Below are 14,401 nucleotides of genomic sequence, written 5' to 3' on the forward strand. Positions count from 1 at the left end.
AGAGAGAGAAAAATAGAGGGAGAAAGGGAAGTATACAGGAATTGGAGATGCAGAGAGAGAGAGAGAACACGAGATGAGAGTGTAAGTGTGTGGGTGCACTTTAAGGACCTAAATGACAGCTGAGGTTGGTGTGAAGGTAGGAGAGGAGTCAGAATCCAGAGAATGCAAAAGCAAAATATCAACATGCAGTCTGTGAGAGAGAGAGAGAGAAAGAGAGAGAGAGAGAGAGAGAGAGAGAGAGAGAGAGAGAGAGAGAGAGAGAGAGAGAGAGAGAGAGAGAGAGAGAGAGAGAGAGAGAGAGAGACTAAGGAAAGAGAAAGTACGCTGGCTAGGAGTGGGAGCAAGTGTTCGCTGAAGGAGCTCCAACAAGATAGCGACCAAACGAGGCCTCTGAAAAACACCCAGTCATCAACCTCACCACTCCGCTGCAGGCAGGGCCCCGGTAGAAAAAGAGGGCATGTTATAGATTGTGTCTATTAGAGTGTGTCGTATCCATGGCTAGGCCCGCTATGGGCTTGCAGACATCCATTATCCACCCTAATGGTAGAGGCCGTTGCATAACGGTCCGTGTACAACAGTGCGTGTGCCGCTTTAGGACTGTACGCAGAGAGGCCCTTTTATCATTTTTAAGTGCTGCAAGTTAAGTCTCACAAGGTTGGAGTTTGATCGTTAGGGTAGGACACTCGTTATTTCAGCCCGAACAAGGTAACTTTCTTTATCAACTCTTGAGCCAGGCGTCCATACTATAGTACTCTAACGTACTAAAAGTTGCGGGTAGCTGGCCCCCTTGCGTGGTTTGTTCATCCATTCAATCGATTTTCAATGTAATTCAGAAAAGATAATGATAGATACAGATTGAGCCCCCTAGAGATCTGTCCTCATTTAACACGGTGCATTTTGAACCTTCTGGAGTTCTTTCCCAAGTAAAGTAAGTGAAATCGCCCATCTCTGCCCTCACTCTCCAGCCGGCCAATCGGCGATCAATTATTCACGCTGTTCCAATGAGAAGCGCTGTTGGTGTGGAGTGAAGCGATGGGCGGTGTCGTCTTACCTCGCCCCTGTTACGCAGTGATGACTCTCCCCCCCGAACCCCGTTCGTTTTGCGAAAGCGAAGCCGCCGCTGTAAACCCTCACAATGGCGCGATCGGTCTTTGAGTGGCATGTCATTGGACACGCCTCTCTCTGTTGTTTATATGTGAAAACGGCTGTGGAGTGTGTGATCGATGCAGCCGTGGGTCAATTGATCGAGCTAATGCGTCCTGCCCGGGGTGACCCCCTCGCGCTGGGGCTATTGGCGGGTACTGGAAAAAGGGCCACACGGGGTTGGTTATTTATCGGTGTGATTGATTACACCACCACAGAGTGACTCCATGTGTTAATGACATGGCTGTCCTCTGCACCCTCCTTCAACATGTTGCCCGTCCCCTTCAAGTCAAAGCTGCCCTTCTCCCCATCGTCACCCTCATTGTTCTCTTACTAATCCAGCCTTTCTCTCTCTCTCTCTCTCTCTCTCTCTCTCTCTCTCTCTCTCTCCCTCTCTCTCCCTTTCCCTCTCCTACCTCTACCTCTCTCATCCCTTGTCAAACAGAGCGCACAGCATGGGTCCACACACACACACACACACACACACACACACACACACACACACACACACACACACACACACACACACACACACACACACACAATCACACACTCACTCACACACACACACAGCTACACACACAGCTACACACACAGACACACACACAGACAGGCACACAGACAGACAGACACACACTAAGCTACACACTAAGCTACACAGACAGACACAACAACACCAATGCTAGGTTTTGTTTTTGGCTGCAGTCCCCTAAAAACTAGGTTATTCTCGCCTCCATTGTGCTGCAGTGAGCTGAGTGCAGCAGTGGAAGTGGAGGGAACTAGTTGGCCTGAAAGCAAAGCCCCGGTCGGGGCGGGACAGCATAAACAGGGCTGCTGCAGGGAGTGCTAATGCACGCTATAAACAGCAGGGAACATTAGGGCTCACCATATATCACATTTGTATCGACATTTTGTTTTGCTGCAATTCTTCACACAGTTATTGCGAGGGGTGAATCGTGGAAGTAGGAACAGGGGCATCTTAGGAGACATGTTTTTTGGTGCGTGTTCATGTCGAATGAATGAGTGAATCATTAAATGTGAGGGAATGATATTCAGTGAAACAGAAGAATATATCAGAGTGGGTTTGTGTGATTGATAGGGTGGCAGTGCACTGAGCGTTCAGTAGGCATGGGGCTGGAACATAGATCATATGTATCGCCACATACAAACAAGTGAAAAGGCACTAGAGTGTCTGCATTATTTAGTCGATGCTTTGTACTCTGTGATGCCATTGATTTTTATGAGGTGAGTCGTGATTGAATGCGTTCTGCACTGTTCAGATGTGTGCTCACACAAACACACACACACACACAGAAACACCAACACACACACACACACACACACACACACACAGAAACGCACAGATGTACACACACACAAACATACATGCAGATACACACACACACACACACAAGGACACTGTAGGACGCACACACAAACACATTTAGGTACTGTTATTACTGTGCAGTGTGTGTATCTCATCGTGAGTCAATGTGACACAGGGAACACACACATGCACTCACACAATTGCATGCACAAATGCACACACACATCGAAGCAAACACAGACATACTCACACACACAGACACAGACACACACACACACACACACACACACACACACACACACACACACACACACACACACACACACACACACACACACACACACACATACACACCCTCTTATTACTGACGAGTAGCTCATAATGGGTCAGTGTGTGGCAGGCATTTCACCATGCCTTTAAATGATCAAATGGCTCATTAGCTAGGTTGGTCACTGAAGATCGCACTGCCTATCTTTCTTTCTCCAACACACACACAGACACACACACACACACACACACACACACACACACAGGCGCACACACACACACACACACAGACACACAGACACACACACACACACAGACACACACACACACGCACACACACACACACACACACACACACACACACACACACACACACACACACACACACACACACACACACACACACACACACACACACACACACAACCCCCACGAACACCAGGGCCGGAGCAGGACTGAGACCGGGGAGTGATGAGAGGCAGGCAGCGCTGTGCGTGGAAGTAGTGTTTAAGTGTGAGGGACCCTGGCAGAGATGAGCGGATAAGTGGAAGGGAAGCTTCACACTGAGTGGGAGGAATCCCGCCTGGCCCGTGGGCGTCACAGCTTCACGTAGCCTCACAACCATCCATTATTCATCCGCTATCATCAGCTTTATAAACAGCTTAACAACCTTCAAAATTATCCCTAAAAAGACGCCGCTGGGCTTATATACAGCCGTGGGTTATGTCTATATATATATCTGTATTCAGAACATATTTTATAATCCTTATTGTTTCGCCCGCATTGAGAGTGTGTGCCACAGCTTGGTCGTCTTAGTTACAGCGACATCCTGTGGAAGCGTGTGCAATTGATGGTGATGCCATCGAGCTGTGGCTGTGTGACGTAAGCAGTCGATGTGACTGGAGTATGTGTGTGTGTGTGTGTGTGTGTGTGTATGCGTGTGTGTGGTGTGTTGAATGTGTGTGTGTGTGTGTGTGTGTGGGTTTGTGTGTGTATGTTTAGCATTATACCATTGGTGTTTGTTGTGCTTGTATGCTTGATTTAATCAGCAAAGGGAGTCCATAATGAGATTTCCCTCTCTGAGATTGTGTTGGCTATGCTACAAACCCATTCTAAAGTCTGGACGTAAAGACAGCTAGGCCGCGTCAAGCCAACCAGAAATGTAATTGCATTAGTCCAGATAAATGTACATTGTATTAACAATCTCTCCTCACTCATTTCCCTGCAGTCTGAAATAGGCTTTGGAAAACTGGAAACGTACATCAAACTGGACAAATTAGGAGAAGTAAGATTCATCGCTTTTGCTGCAAATCCTTACACTGAACTGATGCATACAGTTGTACTCACACACATGTTGCTCTCTCTCTCTCTCTCTCTCTCTCTCTCTCTCTCTCTCTCTCTCTCTCTCTCTCTCTCTCTCTCTCAGGGGACCTACGCCACCGTGTTCAAAGGGCGGAGCAAGTTAACAGACAACCTGGTGGCGCTGAAAGAGATCCGGTTGGAGCACGAGGAGGGGGCGCCCTGCACGGCCATCCGTGAAGGTACTGGGAATCAAACTCGCGCCTCCCGCCGATGGAAGGGAAACTGACTGGCAATGTGTCCATGATGTTATTGTTGTAAAGTACAAAACAGAAGACTAATATTGTAGTTTTATCGAATATTTTACGACCAGCATGTGAAATAGAATTACATTTAGTTTGATAATGCTAATGTCCAAGCACACTGTGTCATTATTCTGAATATAATAATTCATAGGTTATGATTTAAGTCTGACATAGTGTGACACAACATGCTGTCCCGGCTTTGTGTTAATCTCTTGCAGGCTTTATATGAGCTTGAGTGCAAATACTGGTGGTACGACTTGCTGAAATGGGGTGGAGATTTCAAAAATCTGCTGTAGTGCAACTGAATTAACAAATATTTGTATATTAAATACCAGATATAAACAGATCTATTTTTTGGTCAGAATGTTGCCAAACGTTTCCGGTCAAGCTTTCTTTACCAACCTAAATTTCAGGGCCAAGAATCTGGGATCTAGTTGAGCAGTTGAGAATTTTGGATGGGTTATTTGTATGTGTACGCATTCGTGTGTGTGCGACCAAGTTGGGGTGTGTGTGAGAGTGAATCTTTGCCTAACAGTGCCTCTCTCTCTCTCCCCCCAACGCCCCTAGTGTCTCTGTTGAAGGATCTGAAGCACGCCAACATCGTCACTCTGCACGACATCATCCACACTGACAAGTGCCTGACGCTGGTGTTTGAGTACCTGGTGAGTGACCGGGGTGTCAGTAATATCCCAGTGCATGACCGTCTTGTCTGCTCTTGCATGTCTGGGGGGGAGGGGGGGGGGGGGGGGGTGGTGTTGTTCTGTTCAAAGAGGCCCATTAAGAATAACTCAATACACCTTTTATTTGTTGAGGTCCCTTTTTGGTTTTGGGTTATTTTGAGACGAGTGTATATGTACATGATATGTGTTGTTTGTCTTTGTGTCTTTCCCCAGGAGAAGGATTTGAAACAGTACATGGATGACTGCGGTAGCATCATGAGTGTCCACAACGTCAAGGTAGGTCATTCCAGGATGTCTTAAAGTAAAGAGTTTGTTTAAGAACATCTAACAGGCAGCTAAAACATACCTGGACATCTCTGTAGTAAACACTGATCTATTGGGATTTCAATAATGTTAGCAATAAAATAACATCTTATAACTGATATATTGTACAAATAAACAATGCTGGCCAGCCTCTCTCCTTTTTTACAATAATTCAGACATGGGGGACTCGAGTCACATGACTTGACTCGAGTCAGACTCGAGTCGCAAATTTGAGGACTTGAGACTTGCTTGACTAACACTGATAAAAGACTCGACTTTACTTTGACTTGGTCTTCATGACTTGAGACTTGACTTAGACTTGACACAGATGACTCGAAATGACTTTTTTAAAGTTAGATTAAAGGTTGGATATGGGATTTGCGATACGCCAGATGAAAATACGCGACTCAAATGGTCCTACCCCCCTCTCCTTCAACGCTGACTCTGACTCCACCCATTCCTAGTACATGGACGCGCAATCACACACGAGCGCGAATGCAGATGCGCGAGAGTGAGCCAGGCTAGCTAGGTTGGAGTTTAGGGTTGTATTCTAGTGCTAGGTCCAAATGTGGATTAGCTAGTAAACTAGCTCCAGTAGCCGCAGGATAACAACAAACAGAAGCTTGCTCTGGGTCACGAGCTTTGAGTACGTGCACGTGCACGAAGAGGTCACGCGCGGGGAGCGGGGGTAGGGGAGTGCAGTACGACCGTTTGATTGACGTACTGTCCAATGCCACTCGGTGGTTCTGAAAATCATTGGCTGGAGTTTTTCGAGCCCTGCCCGTTCCACAGATGATTAACTTGTTTAATTTTCATGTCAGTAGGCTACTTCTAACTCAGTGGTTGTAAGTGTCTTTTTGTTCAAGGTGGAGGTAAGAGTTATGGCAGTCCCTGCATCAAGAACACCTGTTGAACGTGTGTTCAGCCATGGTGGGGTGATAATGTGACCGCATCATTCAGAACTCAGTGACAAAGTAGTCAAATTATTTTTTTTGCAAATGCAATGCATTGTAAGTCGATGTATGTTGCGAGGCAGCAAGATTGCTATCAGCTTTCAGGCTTGTGTATTACTATTTCCCCTTCCTACAGTATGTGTGATATTACTTTTAAAATGTGTTGCAAATAATATTCTACAACATGTAGGGAGATTGATGATTGACTTGAAATGTTCTCGTATACAGCTACCTAGAGGTTCTATTTGATTCTGTTCACAGGTTGGAGGTAATGATCATAAAAACATTTTCAAACTATGTACATAATGGTTTTGGAATGTTTTGAATAGTTTGAGTTATTGTTATTGTTAAGACATTGTTATTGTTAATGTTGAAATAAAACTCAACTTATGAACCACTCTCTTTACCGATTTTTAAATGTGGAAACTGGGTTAGATCATCAGATTTTTGTATGACTTGACTTGTGACTTGCTTGACCTGAGCAATGACTTGACTTGTGACTTGCTTGATTCTCACCACAGTGACTTGGGACTTGCTTGAGACTTGAAGGTTATGACTTGAGACTTGCTTGTGACTTGCACATGGATGACTTACCCCCACCTCTGCAATAATTTGACTATGAACATTACCTAATCCCTGCACAGCCAGTAAGAGTGGACAGAACCCTGTATTGCGACCTTGAACACTGTTCACTCAAAGAAGTACTGCTTTTCTGATGCGGGGTACCTTTTCAAATGTCTCGGAAATCAAAAAGAAAAACGAAACCCAAGATGAATGTCCTCCCCTCCTCTGTCCTCTCCCAGCTATTTCTCTTCCAGCTGCTGCGAGGTCTTGCCTACTGCCACAAGAGGAAAGTCCTCCACAGAGACCTCAAGCCTCAGAATCTGCTCATCAACGAAAAAGGAGAGCTCAAACTAGCTGACTTTGGTAAATCCCCCACCTTTGCACGCCATCGCACCATCCAACATTGGAGTGTAAATAGGTCGAGTCTTTCATCAATTGTTGTGCTTTTTCGGTCAAGGTTTGGCCAGGGCCAAGTCGGTCCCTACCAAGACGTACTCTAACGAAGTGGTGACATTATGGTACCGGCCCCCAGACGTGCTGCTGGGCTCCACTGAGTACTCTACACCCATTGACATGTGGTGGGTTACACACACACACACACACACACACACACACACACACACACACACACACACACACACACACACACACACACACACACACACACACACACACACACACACACACACACACACACATAAACACACACAGACTCAAACATACAAACATACACACACACGTTCCTGCGTCCTGCCTGTGGCCGCTCTTTCATTCGTCCACGTCTAATGCACCCGCCCGGAGCTTCCCTTTATAGTTCCCTTCTAATGAATTTATCCCGCTGTGCACACTTCTACACACAAATGTAGAGTCTAGCCCCAGCCCATCTCTTCCATTCCACAACAAGCTCTGCTTTGCCTTGGGATGCAGCTATGCTTTATACTCTGGTTGCAACCATCGCTGTTAGGTTGGAGGTAGAGTCATTTTTCAGTGTTGCTTTGCTGCCCTACTGGTCCCATGGGCCCTCGTGTGCCACCTTGCTTGGAAATGGGCATTCTTTTCCCTTGCCTCCGTCCATGTGTGTGTGTTTGTGTGTTTGTGTGTGGGTGGGTGTGAGTGGAAAACTGGTCCGGACTGGTTGCTAAGCCGAGCTGGAGGCTTGACAGATCATCGCATGACTCTCTGTGTGAGAGGGGGAGTGGAGCTCCACCCACACCGCATTAAACCCGTGCCAATGGTGTTACATCACTGCTCTGGAGTAACATGTATTTACCATGGCAGAACAATGCGTCAATCCAGAATGAGATGGCTCATAGATTTCAGAAGATCCCCCTTGCCCAAGTAAATGCCATGTGAATTAGTTGTTGATTTGAGAGGAGGAGGGGGGAAAACATGTCCCCAGTGCACAACCTTGAACGCAAACATGAGCACCGACAAAGCATTCCCTTTTTTTGATCCACCTCAACCTATAAAAGGGGCACACACAAACACCATCAAACTGGGCGGCGGTGGCCAGGAAGCAAACAGTGGGTAACGTGTTCCATCCCGGCACCTCGTAGCCGAGTGAACGAGGTGTGCACCTGAGCCAGATGCCTTCCCCTGGCTGCTCCCGGCGAGCTTGCATGGCACACACCTCCACACACCTGAGCGCGTGCGTGTGTGTGTGTGTGTGTGTGTGTGTGAGTGGGCGATCGCGAGGCTCGCATCGTGAAGCACTCTGAGTGGCCGCGGGTCAGAGAAGCGTCGTCGGTCTAATGTGTGATTCGCGTGGCTCAGAGGCTGCGCTGTGTGGCGGGTGAGTCAGGGTTCACAGTGAATCAGGGCTCTGTGTTTTCTGTGCTCAGGGGCGTGGGCTGCATCTTCTACGAGATGGTCACAGGCCGGCCGCTGTTCCCCGGTTCCACAGTGGAGGACGAGCTGCACCTTATATTCCGCATCCTGGGTGAGCCACAGCGGTGCAACGAGTGGGACGTCCACGCACGTTAGTTTCTCTGTGCGTGTGTTTGGGTGCTGAGGGATCTTACGTTTTTCTTTGCTCCCAGGTACGCCCACGGAGGAGACCTGGCCCGGCTGCACCAACAGCGAAGAGTTCAAGACCTACAACTTCCCCAAGTACAACGCGGAGCCCTTGGTCAACCACGCACCCAGGTGTGTGTCTGTGTCTGTGTCTGTGTCTGTGTGCTTGTGTGTGCAGGTATGTCTGCTTATGTGACATGCATGCACCTGTATAGATTGGAACTGAATAGCCGGAGAGACTATGACGACAGGAAATACAGGATTGATTTTCAATAAGAGCTGCAGCATATCCGCAATTATTTTGATGGGCCAGAACATTACACCATTTTATAGAGCCTGGATCGAGCATTAGACTCTCCTGAAATCCAATTCTCTGTCTCTCTCTCTCTCTTACTCTCACTCTCCATCTTATCCCATCTCTCTCTCTCTGGCTCTCTCGCCATATCATTCTCACCGTCCTCTCTCAATCTCTCTCTCTCGCTCTCTCTCTCTCAATCTCTCTCTCTCTCTCTTTCTCTCTCTCTCTCTCTCTCTCTCTCTCTCTCTCTCTCTCTCTCTCTCTCTCTCTCTCTCTCTCTCTCTCTCTCTCCCTCTCTGTCACTCTCTCTCACTTGCCCTATCTCTCTCTTTCTCTTTGCCTCTCTCGCACTCTTGGGTTCTCTCTATGTTATTTGCATTGTATTCGTCTAATCCACTCCCTTTATCCTTTACTTTTCTTTCTTACAGGATAGACAGCGATGGCCATGATTTGCTATCCAAACTCCTGCAGGTACGACGCAACAGCACAGATGAGCAGAGAATAATGAATAATACATTCATATTTCCTATTCCTATTCAGACATTGTGTAACCTCGCTGGCACCTTTTTTGTTTGTCTGTTTTGTCTGTTGCTTTCGGTCCAGTTTGAGGCCAAGAAGCGTATTTCAGCAGAAGATGCTCTCCGGGTGCCTTACTTCAAGAGTCTTGGAGAGCAGGTTCAGTCACTAGTTGATAGTGAGTACACAGTGCTTATGCACACACGCTCTCTCACCCACAGGCACAAACATAAACACACATAAACATGCACACAGATGATTAATACAGATTAATCATCTGTATTTCTTCCTCGCACCTACATATTTATTGTATGGTTCACTGTCCTCCGCAATTCATACCATTTGGGTTCTGATTCTAATCTCTTATGTTTCAGCTGCCTCACTCTTCTCAATAAAAGAAATTCAGCTCCATAAAGACCCAGGCAAGAGGTCTGCTGTTTACCCAGAATCAGGTGAGCGTTCAGGAACAACGACTAGAAGATTTAAACAATGTCTGTAACAGGATACACTCACTCTCTGTATATATAATTCATGTAATGATGTTAGGCACAGAGTGAATTATGACTTTCTGCCGCAATGGGATACACTCACTCTCTGTATATATAATTCATGTAATGATGTTAGGCACAGAGTGAATTATGACTTTCTGCCGCAATGGGCCGGAAGTTCGATCTCTAGAGGCAGAAAGACAGTCCGTCGAGTGAGCAATGCACAAGTTTTGAACTTGTGCAGGTCAAAACTGCATTGTTAGAACATGTTCGCTGAATAAACCCAACTAGGTGAGCGTGGTCACACACACACACACACACACTGTTTTCCAGTAAATCACAGACCCACTCAAATTCCAAATCAACCTCACCATGAGCTCCCAACCCTCGAACACGACATGATTAGACGCAATCCTATGATGCATGGTTATTTGTGCAATATCATGCAGAGGAGGAGAAAGAACAAAGCTTTTGATTGTGAACACCCACCTGGTAATGTAAGAAAGGTACTTTGCCAAGTGCTATCCTACTTGTTTGGCACCATTCCGTACAAATGTTCTCCACGTGTTCGTACATTCTGAAGAGGTGTTTGTCTCATGCCAGCCGGGCAAATGTTCATGTACAGGTCATACTCACTGTGCATTCTCAACTTCCTCGTCTCAGATTATTTATCTGTACCACTTAGTGTGTGTTTGTCTCTTTTTCTCTGTCATCTCTCAACTGTCTTTATCCCCCCAAATCCTTTCTATTTCTCTTCTCTGACGTCATCTCTACAACACATTGAACCCCAACCCCTCCAATTCCTCAATAACCCGCCCCCTTCCCCCATTCCCCCTCCAAAAAAAGCAATGGCACATAAGATAGGCTCCGCCCCCTCGCAGTACTTCCAGCGAGAAGCAGCCAATCCCAGGGCTCAGAGTCAGGCTCTCGCCTCCCCTTCCACAGGCTGATTGGCCAGAGTCCATCTGGTAAATACGCTCTCTTCATTCTCTACCCGATTCCACCTCTCCTGTTTCTACTTCTCCTCCTTCCTGCTGTCTCTTGTTTCTTCTCTCATTGCCTGTATGTGCACTTGTCTTTATTCATTTATTCTTTTCTAATGTGCATTCCTCACATCTAACTCCTCCCCACACTGCCAGAGTAAACATCACCCTATTAACGTACCCCCCCGCGCCCCCACATCCCCCTCCCCCAGTAATGTTGGCCGTCATTCCTTTTTTGTTATGTTATGGCTCGTGGGAATAATCCCATTCAACTGCATTGTACAGTTTTTTTTGTTCGACTGTCCCCCCTGTCTGTCGTGTTGTTGCTGTTTTTTTTTGCTGTGCATCCACAACCCTTTGTCTCGGTTCTCACTAGCTTAAATTTTAGTTTCTCTCAGCAAACCCGTTTTTTTTTCCTTTACTAAGGTATGAAAGGCGGCTAACACCTTCACCAGGAAAACAACATAGTGCTCTTTATTAGAAATGGACTACTGGGGATTCTGATTGTTTTTCTGTTATCTGCAGTCCTGTTCAGGTTTCTCCAGCGGGAGTTGTAACCGTTATGTTGAGTCTGTAAGTGTGCGTCCACTTTTGGTGTGATGCTGTGTGTGTTTGTGTGTGTTTTTCATTTGTTTAATTTTCATGAGTGGTGTTGCTGCTGAGTAGTTTTGAGTGTTACAGGTTCCGGTAAGTATGTTTTGGGTGAAGAATATCCTTTGGGGCGCGGTTGCATGATGTGATATGCTATATTTCTATGCTAATTGCTGTGTTTTTATGTTGTTTGCCTTGGGTAAATCAGTGTGTAGGGGTGTATCTGGGTCATTCTTAACTTTATCAATTATTAGCGTCATTTGAATTAAACATTTTTTTCACTCCTATTTCCTTTTTAACTATTTTTTCCTCTCTGTCCTACCATCCCTTTGCTCTCTCTCTCTCTCTCTCTCTCTCTCTCTCTCTCTCTCTCTCTCTCTCTCTCTCTCTCTCTCTCTGTCTCTCTCTCTCTCTCTCCCTCTCTCTCTCTCTCTCTCTCTCTCTCTGTCTCTCTCTCTCTCTCTCTCTCTCTCTCTCTCTCTCTCTCTCTCTCTCTCTCTCTCTCTCTCTCTCTCTCTCTGTCTCTGTCTCTCTCTCCCAGCCCAGGGGAAGAGTAGAAGGCAGAGTGTGTTGTTTTAGTGTCGGAGGGGTCCAGTGAAGGTGTGGAGGCAGGGAGGTCCGGTCTCAGACACGCGCTCACTGACCCCCACCGCACAAACTAAACAAACGGAGAGACACACACTCTCGCCAGGGACGTGCCGTAGGAGGCAACAATGATGACAACAACAATGACAACAACATAAACAACAACAACACCACATCACCACAAACAAACAAAAAAAAAACGGAAGAAGAAACCAGAACTATAAAAGAAACTGTCAACTACGCCCGAATCGAGATTGAGAAACTGCGACCTTAAACTTGATAGAAGATAAATAAAGTAACTCCCCACTACCGAGAGAGAGAGAGAGGGAGAGAAAGAAGAGAGCATGAAGATGGGCAGGGGAGAAAAAAAGAGAGCAAGAGGATTCTCATTGCTGCTGCTGTTACGACAGCTGCCCAGGGGAGGGCAGTGTGTACGACGTGGACTTTAACAAAACCTTGCTGTATCAGTGAGAAAGAGGGGAAACCTAGCCCTTGGAAGGGATGGCGGACACACTTAAAAAAGAGCATGAGAGAGAATGCAACCGTCTTTCTCTCCTTTGGTCTTTTTATTTGGGGTCGGCTGAACTGTTGTACATAAAGAGAAGGAGTTTTAGAACTCTGCTTTTTTGTTTTATAAATATCAGCCTGAATCCCAAACTCTAAAGACGTCACCTTATACATGCAGCCCTTATAACTATTTGCCTTTTCCAATAGAAAACATCTGACAGACAGGCACACTTGCCCCCTCTCCTTCTTACTTTCGACTCTCTTGTCTCTCACAAACACACACACACACATACATGCTCTCACACACATGCAAACACACATCCACACACACACACACACACACACACACACACACACACACACACACACACACACACACACACACACACACACACACACACACACACACACACGCACACACACACACACACACACACACACACTAATAACTAAGAACATTTGATTTACTTGAACATTATCACGTTTATGATTGGAGTTTACCATGATAACCTTTAGCACCTTATTGGCCAGTAGTGGTTACACTCAGCCAGCTGTCACTCAGTAAGATGCAGAGAACTCACCAGAAATGTATATAGAAACACTAAACTAGCCATGTGTAAAAATGAGGCAGGAGTATGTCCTTTCAATAATGGAATTGGCTGATAACCATTGGTCTCACTTTTTGGCATGTCATCGTTACATGTTAGAATAAAAGTTTGCGATCTGATTCAGTGTGCTAGTAAGTCAATCATAACGGAAACAGGGATTAAGAAAATAGATCAATGTAAAAAAAGTTGAAGTGTACAATTACGTGCTCATTCTCAGACCCTCGTTCCTCTACTGCCTTTACTATGAAGGTTGTTTTGACTTGTCGTGTTCTGTAGCATCGATGTTCAACTGTTCTCTTTGCACCCGATTTTACCTCTTTACTGACAAACCCTTTGTCAGTTACCTTCTCCCACCTACTCCATATTTGTATTCTTTTACTTTTTTAATCTGTATATATAGACACACAACCATGATATTTACTTTTAAGTAATAAGTCGGAAGCAACAATGTCCCTGGAGGTTATTCTCATTCTCACTTGTGTTCCCATGTAAAAAAACTACAAACAGCTGGTGACCTGCTGTGAGCGTGTTGCACATTCCTTGAGCTCAGGATTATGGGTAGTGTAGTGTTGGTAGATGCGGTGAGGTACAGCAGCTCTTGTAAGTGAAGTCTGGTTAAGTCCCTTTTTGCAACTCGAGAGCAGACTGACTGTATGTAAGTATTACCTATGATTATGATAAATAAAAGTAACAACTCTAAAGTAATTTCATCAAGTCACTGCTTAGGACTTAATAGTGTTGCTGTTCATACACCTTGCCGTTCCTTCCTCTTTTTTAAATCCCTTCAAGCATGTTGGCATAACAAAAAATATGTTTTACTGGCGGTATGGGAAATGGCCCCTTCTTTACATTGAAGTTTAAGCGAAAGGTCAGAGAATGGTTACTATTGATTTGGACGTAATGCAGAATCAAAACTACCCTACAACAAGCACTTTAACATTCTGGATGGCAGTTCAAATGAGCTATGATGG

At 45.8% G+C, this 14,401-nt stretch overlaps 1 protein-coding gene across 10 annotated transcripts in view; it reads left to right on the forward strand.

Annotated features, from left to right (window-relative positions):
* The window catches only part of LOC115549295 (cyclin-dependent kinase 16), a 40,406-nt gene extending 26,074 nt beyond the window's left edge, over positions 1-14,332 (forward strand). For 8 of the 10 annotated variants that reach the window (XM_030364439.1, XM_030364432.1, XM_030364452.1 and 5 more), the window contains 13 exons: positions 3,966-4,022; positions 4,164-4,278; positions 4,909-5,003; positions 5,235-5,297; positions 7,081-7,204; positions 7,299-7,419; positions 8,683-8,780; positions 8,881-8,986; positions 9,581-9,623; positions 9,756-9,846; positions 10,043-10,120; positions 11,003-11,124; positions 12,272-14,332. In XM_030364439.1, the coding sequence (XP_030220299.1) occupies positions 3,966-4,022; positions 4,164-4,278; positions 4,909-5,003; positions 5,235-5,297; positions 7,081-7,204; positions 7,299-7,419; positions 8,683-8,780; positions 8,881-8,986; positions 9,581-9,623; positions 9,756-9,846; positions 10,043-10,120; positions 11,003-11,106 (1,095 nt within the window). In that variant the 3' untranslated portion in view covers positions 11,107-11,124; positions 12,272-14,332. Of the gene's footprint in view, positions 1-3,965; positions 4,023-4,163; positions 4,279-4,908; positions 5,004-5,234; positions 5,298-7,080; positions 7,205-7,298; positions 7,420-8,682; positions 8,781-8,880; positions 8,987-9,580; positions 9,624-9,755; positions 9,847-10,042; positions 10,121-11,002; positions 11,125-11,664; positions 11,713-12,271 lie in introns of all 10 variants that reach the window. The other 2 variants (XR_003977737.1, XM_030364459.1) reach the window with 2 other exon arrangements.
* The last annotated feature ends 69 nt before the right edge of the window (positions 14,333-14,401 follow it).

This window comes from Gadus morhua, chromosome 1, assembly GCF_902167405.1.
Source record: "Gadus morhua chromosome 1, gadMor3.0, whole genome shotgun sequence".
In the NCBI taxonomy this organism is placed as follows: Eukaryota; Metazoa; Chordata; class Actinopteri; order Gadiformes; family Gadidae; genus Gadus; species Gadus morhua.